Raw genomic sequence first — 17,881 nt, 5'->3', positions numbered from 1 at the left:
TTAGTTAATCATTTCATTTAAATGTGAATTTTAAAAATCTCTTTTTTTAAAATGATTATAGAGAAATAACCGCGTAAAATTTTCGCTGGTCATTTATCCAATCAATTTAAAAAAAACTTTGTCGTTTTCTTTTCATTTTATAACTAATGTTTAATATAAAAATTTTGGTAATTATTTTACAACATATAAATATATGTTTGACAGTACTTGAAATCACGCTCGAATCCTATACTACTGCCGGTGAATTTCATGTGGACAGACCATTTTTATACATGATAATAAAGGATGAAGGTGAAATTACACTGTTTCAAGGCCATGTGTTGCAACCGGGATCGTCATGAATTTAAAATTTAGTCAGCCTCGAAAGTACAAAAGATAAAACTTATAAAGTAGAGAATATTTAAAATAATAGTTGCTTATTTTCTTAACAAAAAAGAAAATTTTAGCAAATTTTTATTTACGCTTATAAAAGTATAATTATTTTAAATTATACGCAAAAATTTATACCAAAAAAGAAGAAAACAAATACTTGCTTTTTAATCTCAGGCTTGAAAGATAAAAATTAAAATGCTTCTGATGAGAAAAGGAATAAATAATAATTATAAAAGGGTAATGCAAAATATAAATTCAGCTATTGCATGAACAAATAAATATGCAAATGGTCTTATTTAGAAAAAAATGTTACGTTTAACATATAGAATATAGATGCTTATAGTTGCGATTGTTAAATTTTCCTGCTATAAAAAATATTCCAAATACACGAATTGTATAAAAAGAAATATTCTTTTTAACAGCAGATATTACAGAAACGGATTCTATTCAAATTCCCATTCAATTTACAGTAAATAAAACATTTTTATACTGTATTATGGAAGGAAGATATCAAATTTCTCTATTTCAAGGTCGCATTACGAAACCTTGCGATTAAAATAAGCTGCTTCCTAATTTATTCAAGAAGATTATGATATAAAGATTTATTGTTGCTATATATGTCACAAATTGCCTATATACTGATTTTTTTAAAATCAAAAATGGTCAACATTGTTACAAAAAAAGTCACAAATAATGTTAAGAAAAAAAATACAAATAAAAGATTTCATCTTTATTTATTTATCTCGATAAAAGAGTAAGGAGAATTTCTGCATTAGTTCAAATAAATTCAAGTTTATACTATTATTATAATATTAATTATTATATATTATTATACTAATTATTATATTATTATATCTATTTATTATTAATATTCAAATAATTAAAGGGAACTTTTGTTTAGCATTTTAATCTACAATTATAAAAATAGAACTGGTATACATGACATTTATAGGGAATTGTTTAGGACTTTTTGATCTTAAAAATGTTTGTAGAAGGAAGCGAAACAAGAATCATGAACTTTTAGAAGTTTGCCATTTCATTTAAAAGTAAAAAATATTATATTTATGTGATTCATCAATGTAAATATGAATATGTATATTAATTAGTATTCAGTGCATAATTAATTTGACATTAATTAAGTTACCATGTACGTTTATTTATATTTTATGCTTTGAAAAATAAATGCATTTCAACAATGCCACTGAAAAATACTGTAAAGTTTATTCTCTTTTGGGAACATTTTTTAAATTATTGTCAATACTGGCAATATTATTGTCAATTATGGTCAATAGTAATTATTTAATAAACATTAAAATTAATATTATTTAATATATATTATTAATAATATTATAAATGTTTAACATATATAAGAAATAATATTAATTATAATTAATATATATAAATAATATTAATTATAATTAATATATATAAATAATATTAATTATATTAATATCTATTAATATTAATATCTTCATAAAAACCATTTTGCCATAAAATTAAAAAAAAATTTAAGACACACAGAAAAAAATTGTCACCTGAAGCAGCGATAAGTTTCTCTAGAATAGCAATAGTATTAACAGAAACAACTAAAGATTGATCTATTATCGTGAAATTTGTAGCTGCTTCATGTAAAACTTTTTTCCGAATAAAAAAATTAAGTAAAATTTTTATCAGGAAATGAACGCATTGACTACGCGTTTATTTTATTAATTATTTGTTACTAAACGTTTATAAATAAATGCATATTTTAATTAATTAATTAAGCAATTAAATTAAAATAATATTTAAGATTAAGAATATCCCTCTTCGCGTATAAGGAATAAATATAAATAAATAAATCTTAAAATACTACTCATAATTAATTATAGTTGTTACTTAAATGCTTTGACTGATTGAATAATGTTTTTGATAAATTTATCTTTAAAATCAAAAATAATTTTATATTTCCAGATATAATAGTAGAACCTCCAATGGCAATTTTGCCAGCCAAAATATCAATGGATCGACCATTCCATTTCAAAATTTTTCATCAGCAATTTGCACTTGTTCTTTTTAGCGGTAACGTCAAAGAGCCGAAAGTTAATTAATTTATTCCGAATAAAAATACTTCTTTTATAAAAATAATGTGATATAAATAGACTGAGTTTCAAATTTAAATGTTTTTGCATATAAATATTTAATTTAAGATTCATGTTTTCATGTTAATTTTTGTACTATTTAGAAAAATATACAGAAACAATAAATTATAAAGCAACTACAGTAAATAAATTCTAATATTTAAATAAATAGGTAAATAAATAAATTAGTGTGTAAAAAATTAAATATACAGAAAAATGAATAATTAAAATTTTTCATAAATTTTACTATATACAATATACACCTATAATTTATTTGAAAACATTCTAATTCTAAATATAGGTACAAAAAAAAATAAATAAAATTTATTCAGATATATTTTTGTGTGTCAAAAATAATTGTTGTTAATTAAGAAACCAATTAAATAAAATGATGAATGAGAGAAACATAAAGTATACAAACATAAACTGCAACAATTATATTATACATCAAATGTATGTTTACATCTATTTAAAACGCTTCTTTTTAAATAATTGTTTTGTCGAAAGTTATATATTAGGTCATTAAAAATATTCTTTTTCATATAAAAGAAAATCAAGTGAGAAGAGAAAAATGTATTGTATTGTCCTTGTTTAGGACTTACAATGGTGGCATTATCACTCCCCATTACTTTTGAATTTAAAGCCGATCATCCATTCCATTATCAAATCGTTAAACAAACGAGGGGTGAAAATGGAATTTTACTCTTCGCAGGAAACGTCAAAAATTTCAAATAAAGGTAAATTCATGATTAATTTCTAATCATAGAATATAATAAATAAGTAAATTAAAATTTACATTGAAAAATATTCAATATTATTATGTTTACAATATATTGAACTGGAAAGATTTTTAAAAAATAAATCAATTTTTTTTCCAAATTTTCCCTCAAATGAAAAAATAAAAGTTTCAATGAATAAATTCTTTTCAGGAGCATGTTTAATTGTTTCTATTTTTATATAAATATTTATTTAATTTAGTATTGCTTTATTGGCACGCTTCCATTTTTTAACAGTATAGCACAAAGAGTGTGATTTTTTTTTGCAAATTGTTTGGAAATTTTAATTATGAGTTTTCTAATATTTTAATAATGACTAATATATATTTTTATTATTTATATAATTTTTGCATTAAATTAGGAGTCATTGGAAAATTATGTCACGCATTTATTTCGAACCTACAGTCTTTTCTTTTTCTACATAATAATTAATTATTATTTCTTTAATTAATTAATAATTATTTCTTTGCTAAATTAATACTTATTTTTTTTAATTAATTAATAATTAATTATCATTTTTCCCTTTGGCCCCAATCATTTCTTTTTTATGGCAACATAATTTTCTATTGATCCTTTATTGAAAAACGTTTCTGAAAATAATCAATGTTTCAGGACTCGCAGTTTCTGTTAGAATGTTTTCCGGTTTCTTTCAAGAAGTATTTGATGTCGATCATCCTGCATTAATGTTCCTAACATATAAAAAAACCATTTTATTTGCTGCGCGTATCGTTAACCCACTCATAGAGTCATAGAACATTAAACTATGTTAATGTGCAATAATAATGTAAATATAAGAGTTTAATTTTTAAGTTATTTTACGAAAATTTCATACAGCATTTTTGTAAATATACCAAAATAATAAAAAAAAAATTAAATAACTAAAAATTATGTGTTTTTAATAATATTTTAAATATTAAAAATTCAAAGCTATTTTAAATTGATTTCACAGATAATAATTGTGAGATATTTAGCAGTAAAATTCCTTTTAAATTACAAAAAAGAATTCTATTAGAGTGAAATGTTATATCATTCTATTAAAAATTTACCGAAAAAAATATTTCCTCGTTTTTGAAATTTGAATGTTGAAAAAATATGAGAAAATTTGAATTTTACAATAATGTTTTATAGGAACGATTATGATGTTGAGAATGCCAGCAATGCCACCACGACGTGAAATATTCGCTGTTGACAGACCAGCTTTCTTTATGCTTGCACGTGGAAATGTTCCATTGTTTGTTGGAAATTTGGCGGATCCATAAAAAAAACGCAATTTGTTATTGAAATATTATTTTTAAATTTTACAACTTTCTTTCTTTTATAAATTTCAAATTCTTGTATAAAAAAAAAATTATTTTTGTATAATGATTTTATAAATTCTATATTGTACATAAAATTAGACTTTTATTCCTAAATATTGTAAATAAATTATTTTGTTTTTTACATATTAGCATCGAAATAAAAAATTAAAAGTTATTTTCTAAATTTTTTTCAGGTTTATTTAAAAAATATAATTTCTCATCTACTTCATTTCTTTCTTTATTTATTCATAATCAATTATTCTGAAAAATTATGTCTTTTTGATTAATTAAAAAAACAAAAAATATTAAAAGAAAAATTTTTTTTGATTAAAAAAATTGCACGTGATTTGCAATTTGTCGCTTTTTTGTAAACATAAATGTTAATTTATTGTAATTTAATAAGCTTTTTTGCACGAATCAGAGCATGTGATTAATTTTTTTTTAAAGACTTAGTGCACTTTTACAAATGATTTGTGCGTTAATTGTTAAATATTAATTATTAGTGTTATTATTAAATTATTAATGTACTTTTGTACTATAATGTTTGTTTCAAACAGCTATAACAATGGGACGATCTGCTCGATTATTTCCTGATAAAACTGTTACTTTTGAAGTAAATAAACCGTCACTCTTCATGATTAATCATCAAAATATACAATTATTCATTGGCGATTTAAAATATCCAACCACTGCTTAAAAAAAAAGAAATATAGCAACTTTGTATTTTTGCAAAAAAAATAAACTACGGTTTAACTAAAAAAAATTGTCAAAATTTATTTTCCTATCATCCTTTTTTGTCTGAGGTTTTATTTGCACTCTGAGAGGAATAAAAATGTATTTAAATAAAACTAATTTACTGTAACTGTAAAATATTTCGCCTATGGATTTATTTACATTGAAAGAAAAGTTGAATTAAATTAATTTACTGTTTTATTAAAATTATCTTTTCAAGAAAAAAAATCCGAACTATGGTTTACTTTTCAAAAAAGTATTTATTTATTAAAGTGAACATATAAACTATAACATATGATAATAATTAACAAAGACATTATCACTGGCACATTTTATGTTTGCGTTAAAGAATTTTCAATTTTTTCCAAATGAAAATAATTTTCTTTCTAGAAATAAATTTCAATTTTATTTTGTTTTTGAAGTAAAACTATTTTAAAAAAAAGAAACAGTTTTTAAACAAACGATTTTTTTTAAATAAATAAACTTACTGTTTTTGCAAATATTTCTATTTTAGTAATTCTTGAATATTTTGAAATATCAAAACAATTTTGTAAACAAATAAATTAAAGACTATTACTTTAGATAATGGAAAAATTGAAAATTCTTTTAAATATACGAATACATTCGTAAGTATTTAACAAATAAGTAATATTACAAATTAATAGTGAAGTGGAAGCACTGTTGAGATATATTTTCTGCAAGGATACTGAAACTAACAGCGACACTAGTGATTAATAAAAACAAAACAAAAAGTAAATAATTACATTGTTCTGGAATCGAAAATTAAAATTAAAATTAATTAGTTTCTCCTTTAGTCGCGATTAGCTTTAGTTTCATTATTTTTCAAATAAACGATATCATATAAATTCTATAACAAGAAAAAAGATTATAAAAAAAAACCTATCGTTTGACTTTTTTTCAAACTTTAAACGTACTTTAAATCTAAATTTCAGTCATAATTATCATTGCAACATTTTATCAATTGTCATAAATTGAGTATATATGCGAATATACTCAAGTAAAACGAAAAAAGAATTCTTTCTAAATAATAAGAAATAAACTTTTTTCTTGTTTCAAACGAAAATTCGACTAATTTCGAATTTTTAGAAAATTAATTATTTAATTTTTTTTCAATTACATATTTTGTAAAGCGATAAAAAAAGGAAAAGAAAAAAAAATTTCTTTTTTTATAATTAACTTATCACACAGGTTCCTTTACCAGCTTTCAAAGCTCCCTCCGTCGGTGTAAATGGACTCATTGTCGTTGTTGTGTCCAAAAATTCTTCATCATCCGAATCATCTTTTACTCTTCGCAATTCAATTTCACGCATATATCGATCGATCATATCGCGATTCTGCGGAATTGGCACGCCATCAATTTCAATATATTTTGGATTCTGCAATGTATAATAACGTTGAGGATAATTTTGCTTCAATTGACCGAATGGTCCCATATCATCGGAGAAATGAACACTTTGTCGATGATTTTTCAGTCTTTCGTCAAAATTTGATTTTCTCAATTTATCCCTTCTCTCGAAATTCGGTTTCGCCTCGATGGCATTTAAATCATCGACACTAAAACCAATTGGACGTGGTACACCTTGATTTATTTTTAAAATCTGATCGCCATATGAATAACGATCCTGAAGCCAATTTATCGCCTTTGCTTTGCCATCTGAATCCTTGTAATTTCTGTATTTTTTATTTCTTCCCAATTCACCAGCAATTTCATTGTTATCCCTCAAAATTGCTATTCCGTTATTATCTTTCAAAAAATCAGTTCTTCTCTCCTCCTCAAGGATCATTTCACGTTTCCTTCTCTCTTCATTCTCTAAAAATTGTATTTTCTTTCGCTCCTCTTCTAATTGTTCCTCGCGTTTTAAAACATTTAATCTTGCTTCAATACGGTTTTGTTCATCTCTACGTTGTTCGTCATTGAAAAAATCACGTCTCCTTAGATTGACATCTTTTCGTGGCGCATCGAGGGGTTTTAGTTTATTCTGCGCCACATCACGCCAACGGGAACTCTGCATTACGAGTTGTGCTAATTGTTGAATTGTCGGTCGTGCCTCGAGTTGAGGTGCTGATGGCTTCGCAGGTGTTGATGAATCAGAAGGCTCGTCAATAAACTTCTCATCTAAATTCAATCGTTTTAGACGTTCATAACTGTCACCTTGTCCGGCGACAAGCTTATCACTCTCCTTCGATGCTTGTTGATGAAGATATCTTAAACACATTCGTGTAATTTCATTATTACCGCAATTGATACGAGCATTTTCCACGAGTTCAATGTACTGTGATTCATTTTCTAAAAATGCGGCCGATAAAATCATAGCCGCCGTTGGCTCACGATTGGTGAATAAACGTTTTTTTGCTGTTAATGTTTGATTCATGTTTGATTGAATTTTTGCGTTTTCAATTTTCTCTTGAACATGTCGTTCGTTCTCGAGGAAAGTTAATGTCTCCTCGATGACTGTTCGTGGGTCCATATTCATTCGAATGTCCTGTAAAATACGTCGTTCGGCTGATGATTGTGTTCTTGATTCGAGACTTGGAATTGTTTGAAAGCCAAGTTGTTGTTGGGCCTTGACGAATGGTGATTGTGAAACGGGACCTAATTTTGTCCATATTGAACCAATTCTACGAGCGGGTGGTGATATTACTCCCGGTCTTGTCATTTCTGTGTTTTGATTTGTATTATTGCCGGTTAATGTTGAGGGAAATCGGCATGGCTTCGGTGGAACAAGATCCAATTTCGGTGGAACAATTCCTAATTTTGGCGGTGGAAGTAAATTTGTTATTATCGGCTCTTGCTGATCAGATTCACGGTCTGATGATTTATTGAGTACGGTCGCATGTACAACGTCCATTAAATGATCGAGACGATTTTCCAGTCTATTTTGTCGATCTCGATCCAAGTCGAGGAATTTTGTGACCATATCATTTTGAGCGGTGAGAATCTAAAAGAATTGACACATTTTTAGTTGAGTTGTTTAAATAAAATATCGAAATAATGTTCCGAAAGTTCTGAACTTTCAAATGAACGAAATTTATTAATTTCTTCTTTAAAATTTTATTGCAATAATATTGTGTCAAATATTTAAAAAAAAGAAATTATAAAGATTCTAAATGATTAATTTCGTTTTTGGAATTGTTTGAAAGACAATTCTACCGATTCTACGAGATGGTAAAATTACTTTTTATTAAATTAAATTTAAAAAAAATTACTTTTACTTTAAAAATAGTTTTTATAACAGTGAATAATTTCTTTTTAAAGAAAAAAATTTCCTTCAGAACTTCTAGATCATCAGAATAGTAATAAAAATAAGGCAAGATTTTTTTAACATAATTAACAAATAAAATTTAACAAAACTGTTACTTTTGTAATTTTTTTGATAATTTTTCTTTTTAATATTTTAAATTTTTAAATTCTTTTTTAATGCTTTGAAGATTAAAAAATACCAAAAATTAATTAAGACAAATTGTTTTCAATTAAAAATATTCAATCGTTAATTTCAGCTCTATTATTAAAAATATTTCTTTCGAAAAATGTTATTTATTATGAAAATAATCAAAATCTTGTTAAGCATTTTATTAAAATTATATTAAAAATAAATGAATTCTTTTAATTTTATCAAAATTTTTCAAAATAATTGAATTTTTGAAAAAAATTTTATTATTTAGAAGAAGAATAAAATTTTTTAAAGCATTTAATTAAATTTTTTTATAAAGATTTTTTTTTAATTTTTCAAAAGAATAAAGAATATTGTATTAAAATTCTTTAAAATAATTAAATTCATCAGAAGAATTATAGCAATTTTTGAAAATAATTCAATTCTCACTAATAATTTTATAAAAATTTTTCAAAGTAATTAAATTACTTCTAAAAATTTTATTAAAACTCTTTGAAATAATTTAATTCCTGAGAAAAGTTTTTTTAAATAAATTATGAAAATAATGGAATTTTTATTAAAATTTTCGAAAATAATAAATTTTTTTCGAGAAATTTAATTAAAATTGTAAGAAAATATTTCAATTATCATAAAGAATTTAATAAAAATTTTTCACAATACTTTTAATTTTAGCGAAAAATTTTATCAAATTGTTAAAAATAATTAAATTCTTTTGAGAAATTTGATTACAATTTTTTTAAATAATTTAATTTTTTCCAGAAATGTTATTAATTGCGAAAATAATTGAAATCTTGTTAAGAATCTTATTAAAATTAGATTAATAATAAGTGAATTCTTATAATTTTACCAAAATTTATTAAAATAATTTAATTTCTGCGAAAAGTTTTATTATTTAGAAAAAGAATTAAATTTTTCTAAAGTATTTAATTAAATTTTCTTTTGTAAAGAATTATTTTATTGAAATTTTTGAAAGTAATAAATAATTTTATTTAATTTTTTTAAAATAATTAAATTCCTTTGAAGAATTATGTTAATTTTGAAAATAATTCAATTCTCATAAATAATTTTATCAAATTTTTTCAAAGTAATTGAATTTCTACCAAGAATTTCATTAAAATTCTTTAAAATACTTAAATTTCTGCATAAAGTTTTATAAATTATGAAAATAATGGAATTTTTATTACAATTTTCCAAATTGAATTTTTTTAAGAAATTTAATTAAAATTGTATTAAAAATATTTCAATTTTCATAAGGAATTTAATTATACATTTTCAAAATACTTTTAATTTTATTGAAGAATTTTATTAAATTTTTAAAAATAATTGAATTCTTTTGAGAAATTTTATTGAAAATAATTGAATTCCTGCGACGAATTGTAATTGAGTTTTTGAAAGAAAAATGATAATAAATAGTAAATTAGTTAGTAATTGAATTTTTTGTAATTTTGTATCTGAAGATATTCCAAAATCGAAATATATAAATAAAAATATTTTTTAATTTGCATAATAATAATAATAAATAAAAAACCGCGTTTCGCGTGCGTAATATTTGCTATAGTTTAATATTAAATGAGAAATTATAACTAAAAATAATTACCTTATTAACAACATCATTCTGCGAACTTATTGCACTTAGCATCAATTGCTCAAGTTTCTGTGCTTTTTTCTTCCGGAATGGAGCATTCGGTACAATGTCCGTATTAACCGCCAAGTCTTTGACTTTCGTAGTGCCATCATCGGAAGGCGATGGTGAATCTTGTAGAAATTCAATTGACAATGTATCATCATTAAATGTGGCGTTAGTTGTCAACGTTGTTGTATCAATATTGGGAAGATTGATTCCATTGCCAGATGATTGATCGTAGGTCTCATTTAAATTGTGCGCCTTCTCTTCCAAATTCGCGACATACTCCGGCGAATAACGAGGTGATAATAATCCACTTGGAATATGATTTAGAGTTTGTCCACGAGAATTTTGATACTGACGATAAGAATCTAAATTCTGTCTAAATGTCAATTTTCTCGGCTCCTGCGGTATCAATTGATTGTTAATGGGATTATTTTGTAATTGATTTTGAGGATAATAAATATTCTCTGATTGAATTGGATTCAATAAAATTGGCAATTGATCGTTTCCCGTTCGCCATTGAACTCCTTGTCCTGCATATAGAGTTTCATTTGTATTCAACAAATTTTGCCTATAAGTTGGATTCATTTGCAATAAATTATTGCCCGACAATTGATTTTGCAATAAGTTTTGCTGCAAATATGCTTGATTTTGTTGCATGTTCTCTTGAATTATTTGATTTTGTACATTTTGCACAGTATTCTGATAGGGTATCTCGCTGAAACGATTATTAGCGAGGGAATTTGGGTGAAAAGAGTCCTTAACTGCTGGTTCGATAGTGTTAGTGGCAACGGTATTAGAATGAAGAGTTTTTCTTGAGAACTGATCTAGTTGATGTCGAGTATTTGTTGCAGCATCACGAACAGGAGAAAGTACGCGAAATGGTTGTGCAAGTACTGTTTCATTAGATTCTGGTGAGTCTGGATAATCTTCGTCTCCTGAAAATAAAAATAAAAGTGAGTAAGAAGGAATTCCACTTATCCTTCACTTGAGTGTATGTAAATATTATCGTTTTCAGTCTTACTCCCTGCTGTCCAGGTTGGCGAGAGAGCTTCAGTTCGATAAAGTGATTCAATTGGTGTATGATATTTATAGCGCATCTGGAGATTTTTATTCGTTTTTACATCCTTTGGCGGTGATTTCACATTATTTGTCGAATCTGTTTGAAAAGAGATAAGAATTTTTATTATTTATGAAAAACGTGCCAAAAATTATACAATTTTGTAAACATATTGCAAATAATACCAAACAAATCATAAGTAGTGACAGGGTGGTCACAAGTTTCAGTTTATTCATTTCCCTGACAATTTACTGACATTAAAATTACTTTCCCTGACAAAATTCTTTTTACAGGAAAATATGAATGTTTACGAAAAATACAATTTACTTCCTGAATTCAATTATTTTCTACAATTTTAAACTAAACTTCATCTCTGAATCAATTAATTTAAATAATTTTCTAAAAGTTCTTCTAGAATTAAATTATTTAAATACAAAAACTCAATTTTTTATAATAATAGTAATTCTCCATAGTTTTTTCTTTAGTTATTAAGGTATAATATTTTTAAAAAAATTATAAATAAATTCTTACAATTAATTTTCTTTAAATATTTTAAAATAATTTTTGAAAGATAATAGTTTTTCTATTTGGTAAAATCTTTTAAAAATAATTGAATTTTTGAAAAATATAAACAAAAGTGATCAAATTTTTGAAGAATTTTATTTATAAACAGGAACATGATTTCTCAAAAGTTTTAATAAGTCCAAAAATCAATTTTTATAAATTTTTATTTACATTGTTCGGAGATTGTTCTCCAAAATATTATTTTTTATACGTATTTGAACATTCGGAAATAATTATGTAATTGAAAATACTGAAAATATTGAATTTTAAAAAATCAGAAGCTAATTTTCATTAATTTTAATTTTTAAATACATGTCCATTTAAAGAGTTTTCATTAAAATTTTTCATAGTTCAATAATTTTTAAAATTTTCGATTAGTTGATTTTCAAAAATTCTAACAAAATGATTGAAATAAATTAATTATTTTCAATTAAGTTTTACAAAATTTCAACTATTCAAAAAAATTTTTATTATAGATATATTTGAAAAATTTAATTGTGTTAAAAAATTATTCAAAAACAATTTTTGAAAGTTTTGTTTATATTTTTTTTTTTGCTTTATGTATAAAAATCAAAATAAGTTGCACTTTTTTTTCACTAAAAATTGTGGCATTTTGTTGTAATGTTTAGAAGAAAAGTCGAAAGTGTTTCAATTTTCTTAATTTCCCCTGGCAAAAAATTATTTTCCTGACTTTACTGACATGTGGCCACCCTGAGTGAAGAAAAAATATCTCATACAGTTGAAAATTAATAAAACAATAAATTCAGAAAAATAATAAAAAACAATGAAAAAGCTGACAATGGAAATTCTCAAGGTAGCTAAAAACAACAAAGAAGTAAACTAATTGGTTAAAATAAAATAATAAATAAAGTTAATTTAAATATTAAATGTTTTTCTATAAAAAAAATGAGAGTTTAAATTGTTTTTATTTTTTGGAGCTAACAATGGAAATTCTCAAGGTAACTAAAAAACAAAGAAGTAAATTAATTGGTTTAAATGAAGTAAAATAATTATTGAAATAAATTAAAATATTAAGTAAACATTTAAAAAAAAGAGATAACATTGTTTTGGTTTTTTGTTTGTTTTGATTTCACTGCTAAAAATTCCAGGAAAAATTCTGCGTGGAAGTCAATAAAATATTGCGTGCTAATTGATCAAGGTAAATAAGAGTAAAACAACTTACCAACAGTGTCAATTCCATTGAGATTCACTGGATCTGATCGACGATTTTTTAGGACCTTATCAATGCATTCGTAATATTGTTCGACGCCAGCACGAGTTCCAGATCTTTTGGCCTCACGATAACAAACAAGGACCTGCTTCATTCGTGATCGACATTGTTTCGCTGTTACATTATATCCCTTTTTTTTCATATATCGAGCGACACTTTCCCATATTAATTGCGGCTTGGTTGTGTACTCCAACTGTTTTTGTACCTGTTTATCGGTCCAGACAGACACCAAAAGCGTCGTACTGTCTGGTGTCCATTTATATTTAAGATTATCTCCAGAGTCACTCATTTTCTTCTTTATATGTTTATTTACGTATTCACAATATTTTCCATAACACACAAAAAAGAATCACTGGTTTTTGATAATAACACAACATTCACACGGGCATTTAATCCCTACTTCCTGTTTCACTCTCTGAGCAATGTGACGACGCACGACTGAATGGTCAAGAATTTTTCAGCAATGAACGCGACCGACCGGCTCCAGTGTCGAGATGAGATGATTTTAACGGACGCTTATTTTCGAACATTCGAAACCAAACGACGGTTTGAAATCTGAAGACGTGGGCAAAGAGAGATGAAAAGAGCGGGGGAGGTACGTAGGCAGTGCCGCAACACCGAGATCCTTTTTAATGCGGTTTGACGGTACAACAGGTGGTACTTGGTATACGATACCATGTGGGTCCATTGGGGGGCCCATGGACCTCGTGATGTGAGCGTGTATAACCTCAACCAGGGGCGAATCTACTATATCGCGAGCCCCTCTACCTAAATTAACTTTTTATTTTTTTACAGAAAACATTCTCCTTTCTTTCTATTTTTTTTTTGCTAATAATATTCGAATTAGACTTTGGAATATTTCATCACTTTTGCTATTTCAGTGTACATAGACAAAAAAATTCGCTTCAGTAGGGAATGTTGCTTTAACTAGGAAACTTACATAACGTAATTTTTCTTGTATCATTTTGCTCTTTTTTACCAAGTTTTTTAAGATATAATATTGTATTTCTTTTTATTTAATTTAAAAAAATATATATTAATTAGGAATATTTACAACAAATTAATATTAATTTTGTAATTATTTCCAAACAATATATTGTAAATTAAATTATTAGTCTTTTTTGTACAGAATATAAAATTGATAATTTTTTTTCTAAATTAGAATTTAATTATAATAATTATATTATAATATGTATTTAAGACTTTCTTTAATTTTTCTTTGCAAAAAATAATATAATTTTATTTAAATATACAAAATAAGTAAGAATGGAAAGTAGTAACTATTAATTACAAAAAGTGTGCGCAATGCTATTTTGTGTCAGCTGCAGCAAAATATATAATTACGAAAGATTATGTTTTAAGCATTTTAACAGCTTCAGAACGTGCAAAATTACCAGTTTCGCTATACAAGAATGTTACAAAGCAACGTTCTTTCAGATTCAAACAAAAAAAACTACAATGGTTTAAAAGGTGAAATGTTCAAAAACTCACTTTGTTCTCCTTCCAATTTTGCTCCTTTTCTTTCTGAGAAAAAAAACCTGTAACAGAGTAAATTAATTCAAATGATTAATATTTACAAATATAATTATCTATAAATAGTGTAATAACAAATATTTTATTTAGAAATTTATTTAAGTAACATAACTAATAATTAACTATTAAATTTAAATTAATAAATAAAAATACCTTTTATTAATAAAATAGTATCATTTAAAAATTCAAATTTATAAAATTAATATTTCTTCTAGATCGTATTATTTAAAATTATTATTACTATTATTATTAATATTAAAAAGTAAATAAATATTCAATATTTTGTAAAATGATTAAAATTAATAAATTATATTAATTAAAAATATAATATAATATTATTAATGCAAAAAATATTATTTAGAAAAATATTTCTCCGACGAAATATTTAAACAGTAAATCGAAATAACGAAAAACTGTGCGTTTGAATTAATTGATGTCTTTGACCTCTTGTCAACTGCTGATACAATTTTTTAACGGTCATTGTAGAACTGGAGCAACGGTTTTTATTTGCCAAGTAAATAAATCAATAAAAAGAAATCGAATTGAAAGCTGATTATTTCCTTTTATGCACGAAAATTCCATTGCATTATTAATATGATTCAATAACAATTTATTTGTCTAATATTAATAAAACTTAAATAGATTTGAATAGTAAAATGTTCCTAATTAATAACAATATTTATTTAAAGTTAATATTTATTTAATAAATAAGTATAAAATTTAAGAGAAAGTGAAACATTTATCTATTGTTACTAATATATCATTATGAAGAAATTAAATTTTATTTCAATTAACTGACATAGTACTTTGTATTGCCTACATATTATTGTACGCGATCATTTTTTGCCTAGTTTAGTGTCTAATAATAGAGAATTATTTTAATTAAAGACAGAATCTTGTAGAAATAATAGAGAAGCCTAACCTCAAATACGGCTTCAGTGTTACTGTTCAAAGAAGTAACTTTGCCGTATTGAAAACAAAATGTTAAATATATATAACCTATAAAGAAAATAATTAAAACAACTGCTGTCTAGATAGAAGTATGAATGTATACAGTGGAACCTCGATTATCCGAACTAACCTAGGCACGGCCTGATTCGGATAATCGAAAATTCGGATAATAGAGGTTTTAATGTTTTTCATAATTAAAGTAAAAAAATTGGACAGTTGAACTATATGTACATATTTAATTTAATACATTTTTCAAAGATATATAAGTATATATATTAATTTATAATAATATATTAATAAAACACAATATATGATTTTTTTAAGACTTTTTTGGCATAAACAAACATAAGTAATAAAATAAATAGAGAAAATAAATTTTAAAATTCGGATAGCCAAAAAAAAGTTCGGATAATAGAAATTCGGATAAAATGATTTTCGGTTCGGATAATAGAGGTTTCGGATAACAGAGGTTCGGATAATCGAGGTTCCACTGTACTTGTTTCCTACAATTGTCTTTTTCAACAGGTTGAAAATTTCAAGTACTGTTTTGTAATCATATGGAAAACAATTACTATGGCGATGGCGCTTACCATTTTCCGTTTAATATTGCGATTAATGTTTCACATATTTGAAATAGTCTCGATAAAACTAAACTGTAATTTACGTTAAATAACTTTTATAAAAAAAATTTTAATAACACTTTGTTATTATATACTGACTACTAATATAAAATATTCTATCAAGATGGCGCCACTTGATGAACACAAATTATACTAGTAGATAAAATTAAAGAATGTAAAATAATTTTTCAAATTTTAATATAATTATTCTGTGTACTAGATTTAGTATTAATTATTATGGAGAACTTCGTATTTCAGCAATAAATATCATATTTTATTACATTGCTACAAGAATATATTTACTATGAAAAGGAATAACATACTAACCATAATCCCTCCTATTGTAGTTGGTGTTTCACGTAAAAACCGTGAATTCATATTCCTATATCATGCTCATTTAGTCGATTGATGCTGCTACGTATTTAATATTGATGAAAAATAAGAATAATTTCCTAATGCAGTAGAATTAGAAGTGTTAAACAATTCCTTAAAGGAGCGCAGACCTTGCGTCATGAAGCGCCCAGAGCGAACTGAAGCGTGGGGGAAAAGCGCACGATATTTACGCTCCCGCTCGACCAATCATCGCGCAAGGCTTCGACGATGAGAGCCCGCACCAATCAGAGCGCAGAAACCAGTGGACGTGAGCAGGGCGCTGTACGTAAATACCGCCGTTCTTGCAGCGCGCACTCAGTGAGACCTTGAAGAGTTACTAGGCAACATCTGTGCTGCTCGAAGAAAATTTTTTAGTTTCCAATATTATTACTACTTATTCCTGGCGCTCTTTTACAGTAATGTAAAGACTTCTCATCAGCATGAATAAAGAACAAGTGGAATTAACAACGTTAACGACTAAGCAAGAATTATTCCTGCCGCTCTTTTACAGTAATGTAAGAACTTTCTACCAGAATGAATAAAGAAGAAGTGGAATTGACAACCAAGAAACAAGACAATACAAGTACATATATATGCAATGTTAATTATATGCACTTGTGTCATAAACAAATTACCACTTTTTATTAAAGCGGTATTTTTTATTGAAAACTAATATCCAAATGAACAGGATGTTGGAAACAAATGGATGACAATTATGTTACAGGTAAAGTGGTAATCTATGCAGTAGGATTCGACTACGAGTGTCTTTACCAATCAGCGCGTAGGATTTCGACGATGAGAGCCCGCACCAATCAGCGCTCAGGAACAAGTGAATGCGTACTAGGCGCTTTACGTAAATACCGTCGTTTTCACAGCGCACTCTCAGTGAGCACTGGAACAGTTTGCAGGCGACATCTATACTGGATAAAGAAGTTTTTTATAATTCTCAATATTGCCACCGTTGCTGCGTGGCGCTATTCTTCCATAATGTCAAGAATTTTTAGCAAACATAAACATATGAAGAAATGGAATCAAAGAACGAAATGATACAGGTAATACATTTGTCAATAATAATTAAAAAATATATTTTGTAATTGCAATCGAAGTTAATAATAGTGTTCATTATAATTATATAGAGTAGTTTGTAATTTTTTCTTTAAAATATTTAATCGGAAAAGAAAATATGAAATGGAGTTCGGAGATACAGACCGGAAA

The 17,881-nt window shown here is 25.5% G+C and overlaps 3 protein-coding genes across 15 annotated transcripts in view; 2 read left to right on the top strand and 1 right to left on the bottom strand.

Annotated features, from left to right (window-relative positions):
* LOC122512947 (alaserpin-like) overlaps positions 1–5,326 on the top strand; it is a 31,918-nt gene extending 26,592 nt beyond the window's left edge. The window contains exons 8-9 of one of the 9 annotated variants that reach the window (XM_043629132.1): positions 3,085–3,226; positions 5,121–5,326. In XM_043629132.1, coding sequence (XP_043485067.1) covers positions 3,085–3,224 — 140 coding nt within the window. In that variant the 3' untranslated portion in view covers positions 3,225–3,226; positions 5,121–5,326. Of the gene's footprint in view, positions 1–204; positions 751–794; positions 1,582–2,322; positions 2,475–3,084; positions 3,227–3,877; positions 4,151–4,393; positions 4,739–5,120 lie in introns of those variants that run through there. The other 8 variants (XM_043629131.1, XM_043629130.1, XM_043629133.1 and 5 more) reach the window with 8 other exon arrangements.
* A 465-nt stretch (positions 5,327–5,791) lies between these two features.
* LOC122512940 lies at positions 5,792–13,919 on the bottom strand. Its single transcript, XM_043629094.1, has 4 exons — positions 13,143–13,919; positions 11,360–11,494; positions 10,306–11,273; positions 5,792–8,255 (listed from the first exon to the last, which is right to left on the bottom strand). Exons 1-4 carry the CDS (start codon positions 13,477–13,479, stop codon positions 6,489–6,491), a joined length of 3,207 nt encoding a protein of 1,068 aa, XP_043485029.1. The 5' UTR covers positions 13,480–13,919; the 3' UTR covers positions 5,792–6,488.
* A 3,081-nt stretch (positions 13,920–17,000) lies between these two features.
* Positions 17,001–17,881, top strand: part of LOC122512939 (inactive rhomboid protein 1) — a 348,315-nt gene continuing 347,434 nt past the window's right edge. For 3 of the 5 annotated variants that reach the window (XM_043629093.1, XM_043629092.1, XM_043629087.1), the window contains exons 1-2: positions 17,001–17,249; positions 17,391–17,718. The gene's annotated coding sequence lies outside the window, so the exon portion shown is untranslated. Of the gene's footprint in view, positions 17,250–17,272; positions 17,719–17,881 lie in introns of those variants that run through there. The other 2 variants (XM_043629088.1, XM_043629089.1) reach the window with 2 other exon arrangements.

The sequence above is a fragment of the Leptopilina heterotoma genome, unplaced genomic scaffold, assembly GCF_015476425.1.
Source record: "Leptopilina heterotoma isolate Lh14 unplaced genomic scaffold, ASM1547642v1 Lhet_13, whole genome shotgun sequence".
Lineage (NCBI taxonomy): Eukaryota > Metazoa > Arthropoda > Insecta > Hymenoptera > Figitidae > Leptopilina > Leptopilina heterotoma.
This window is presented reverse-complemented; position numbering and strand designations above follow the sequence as displayed.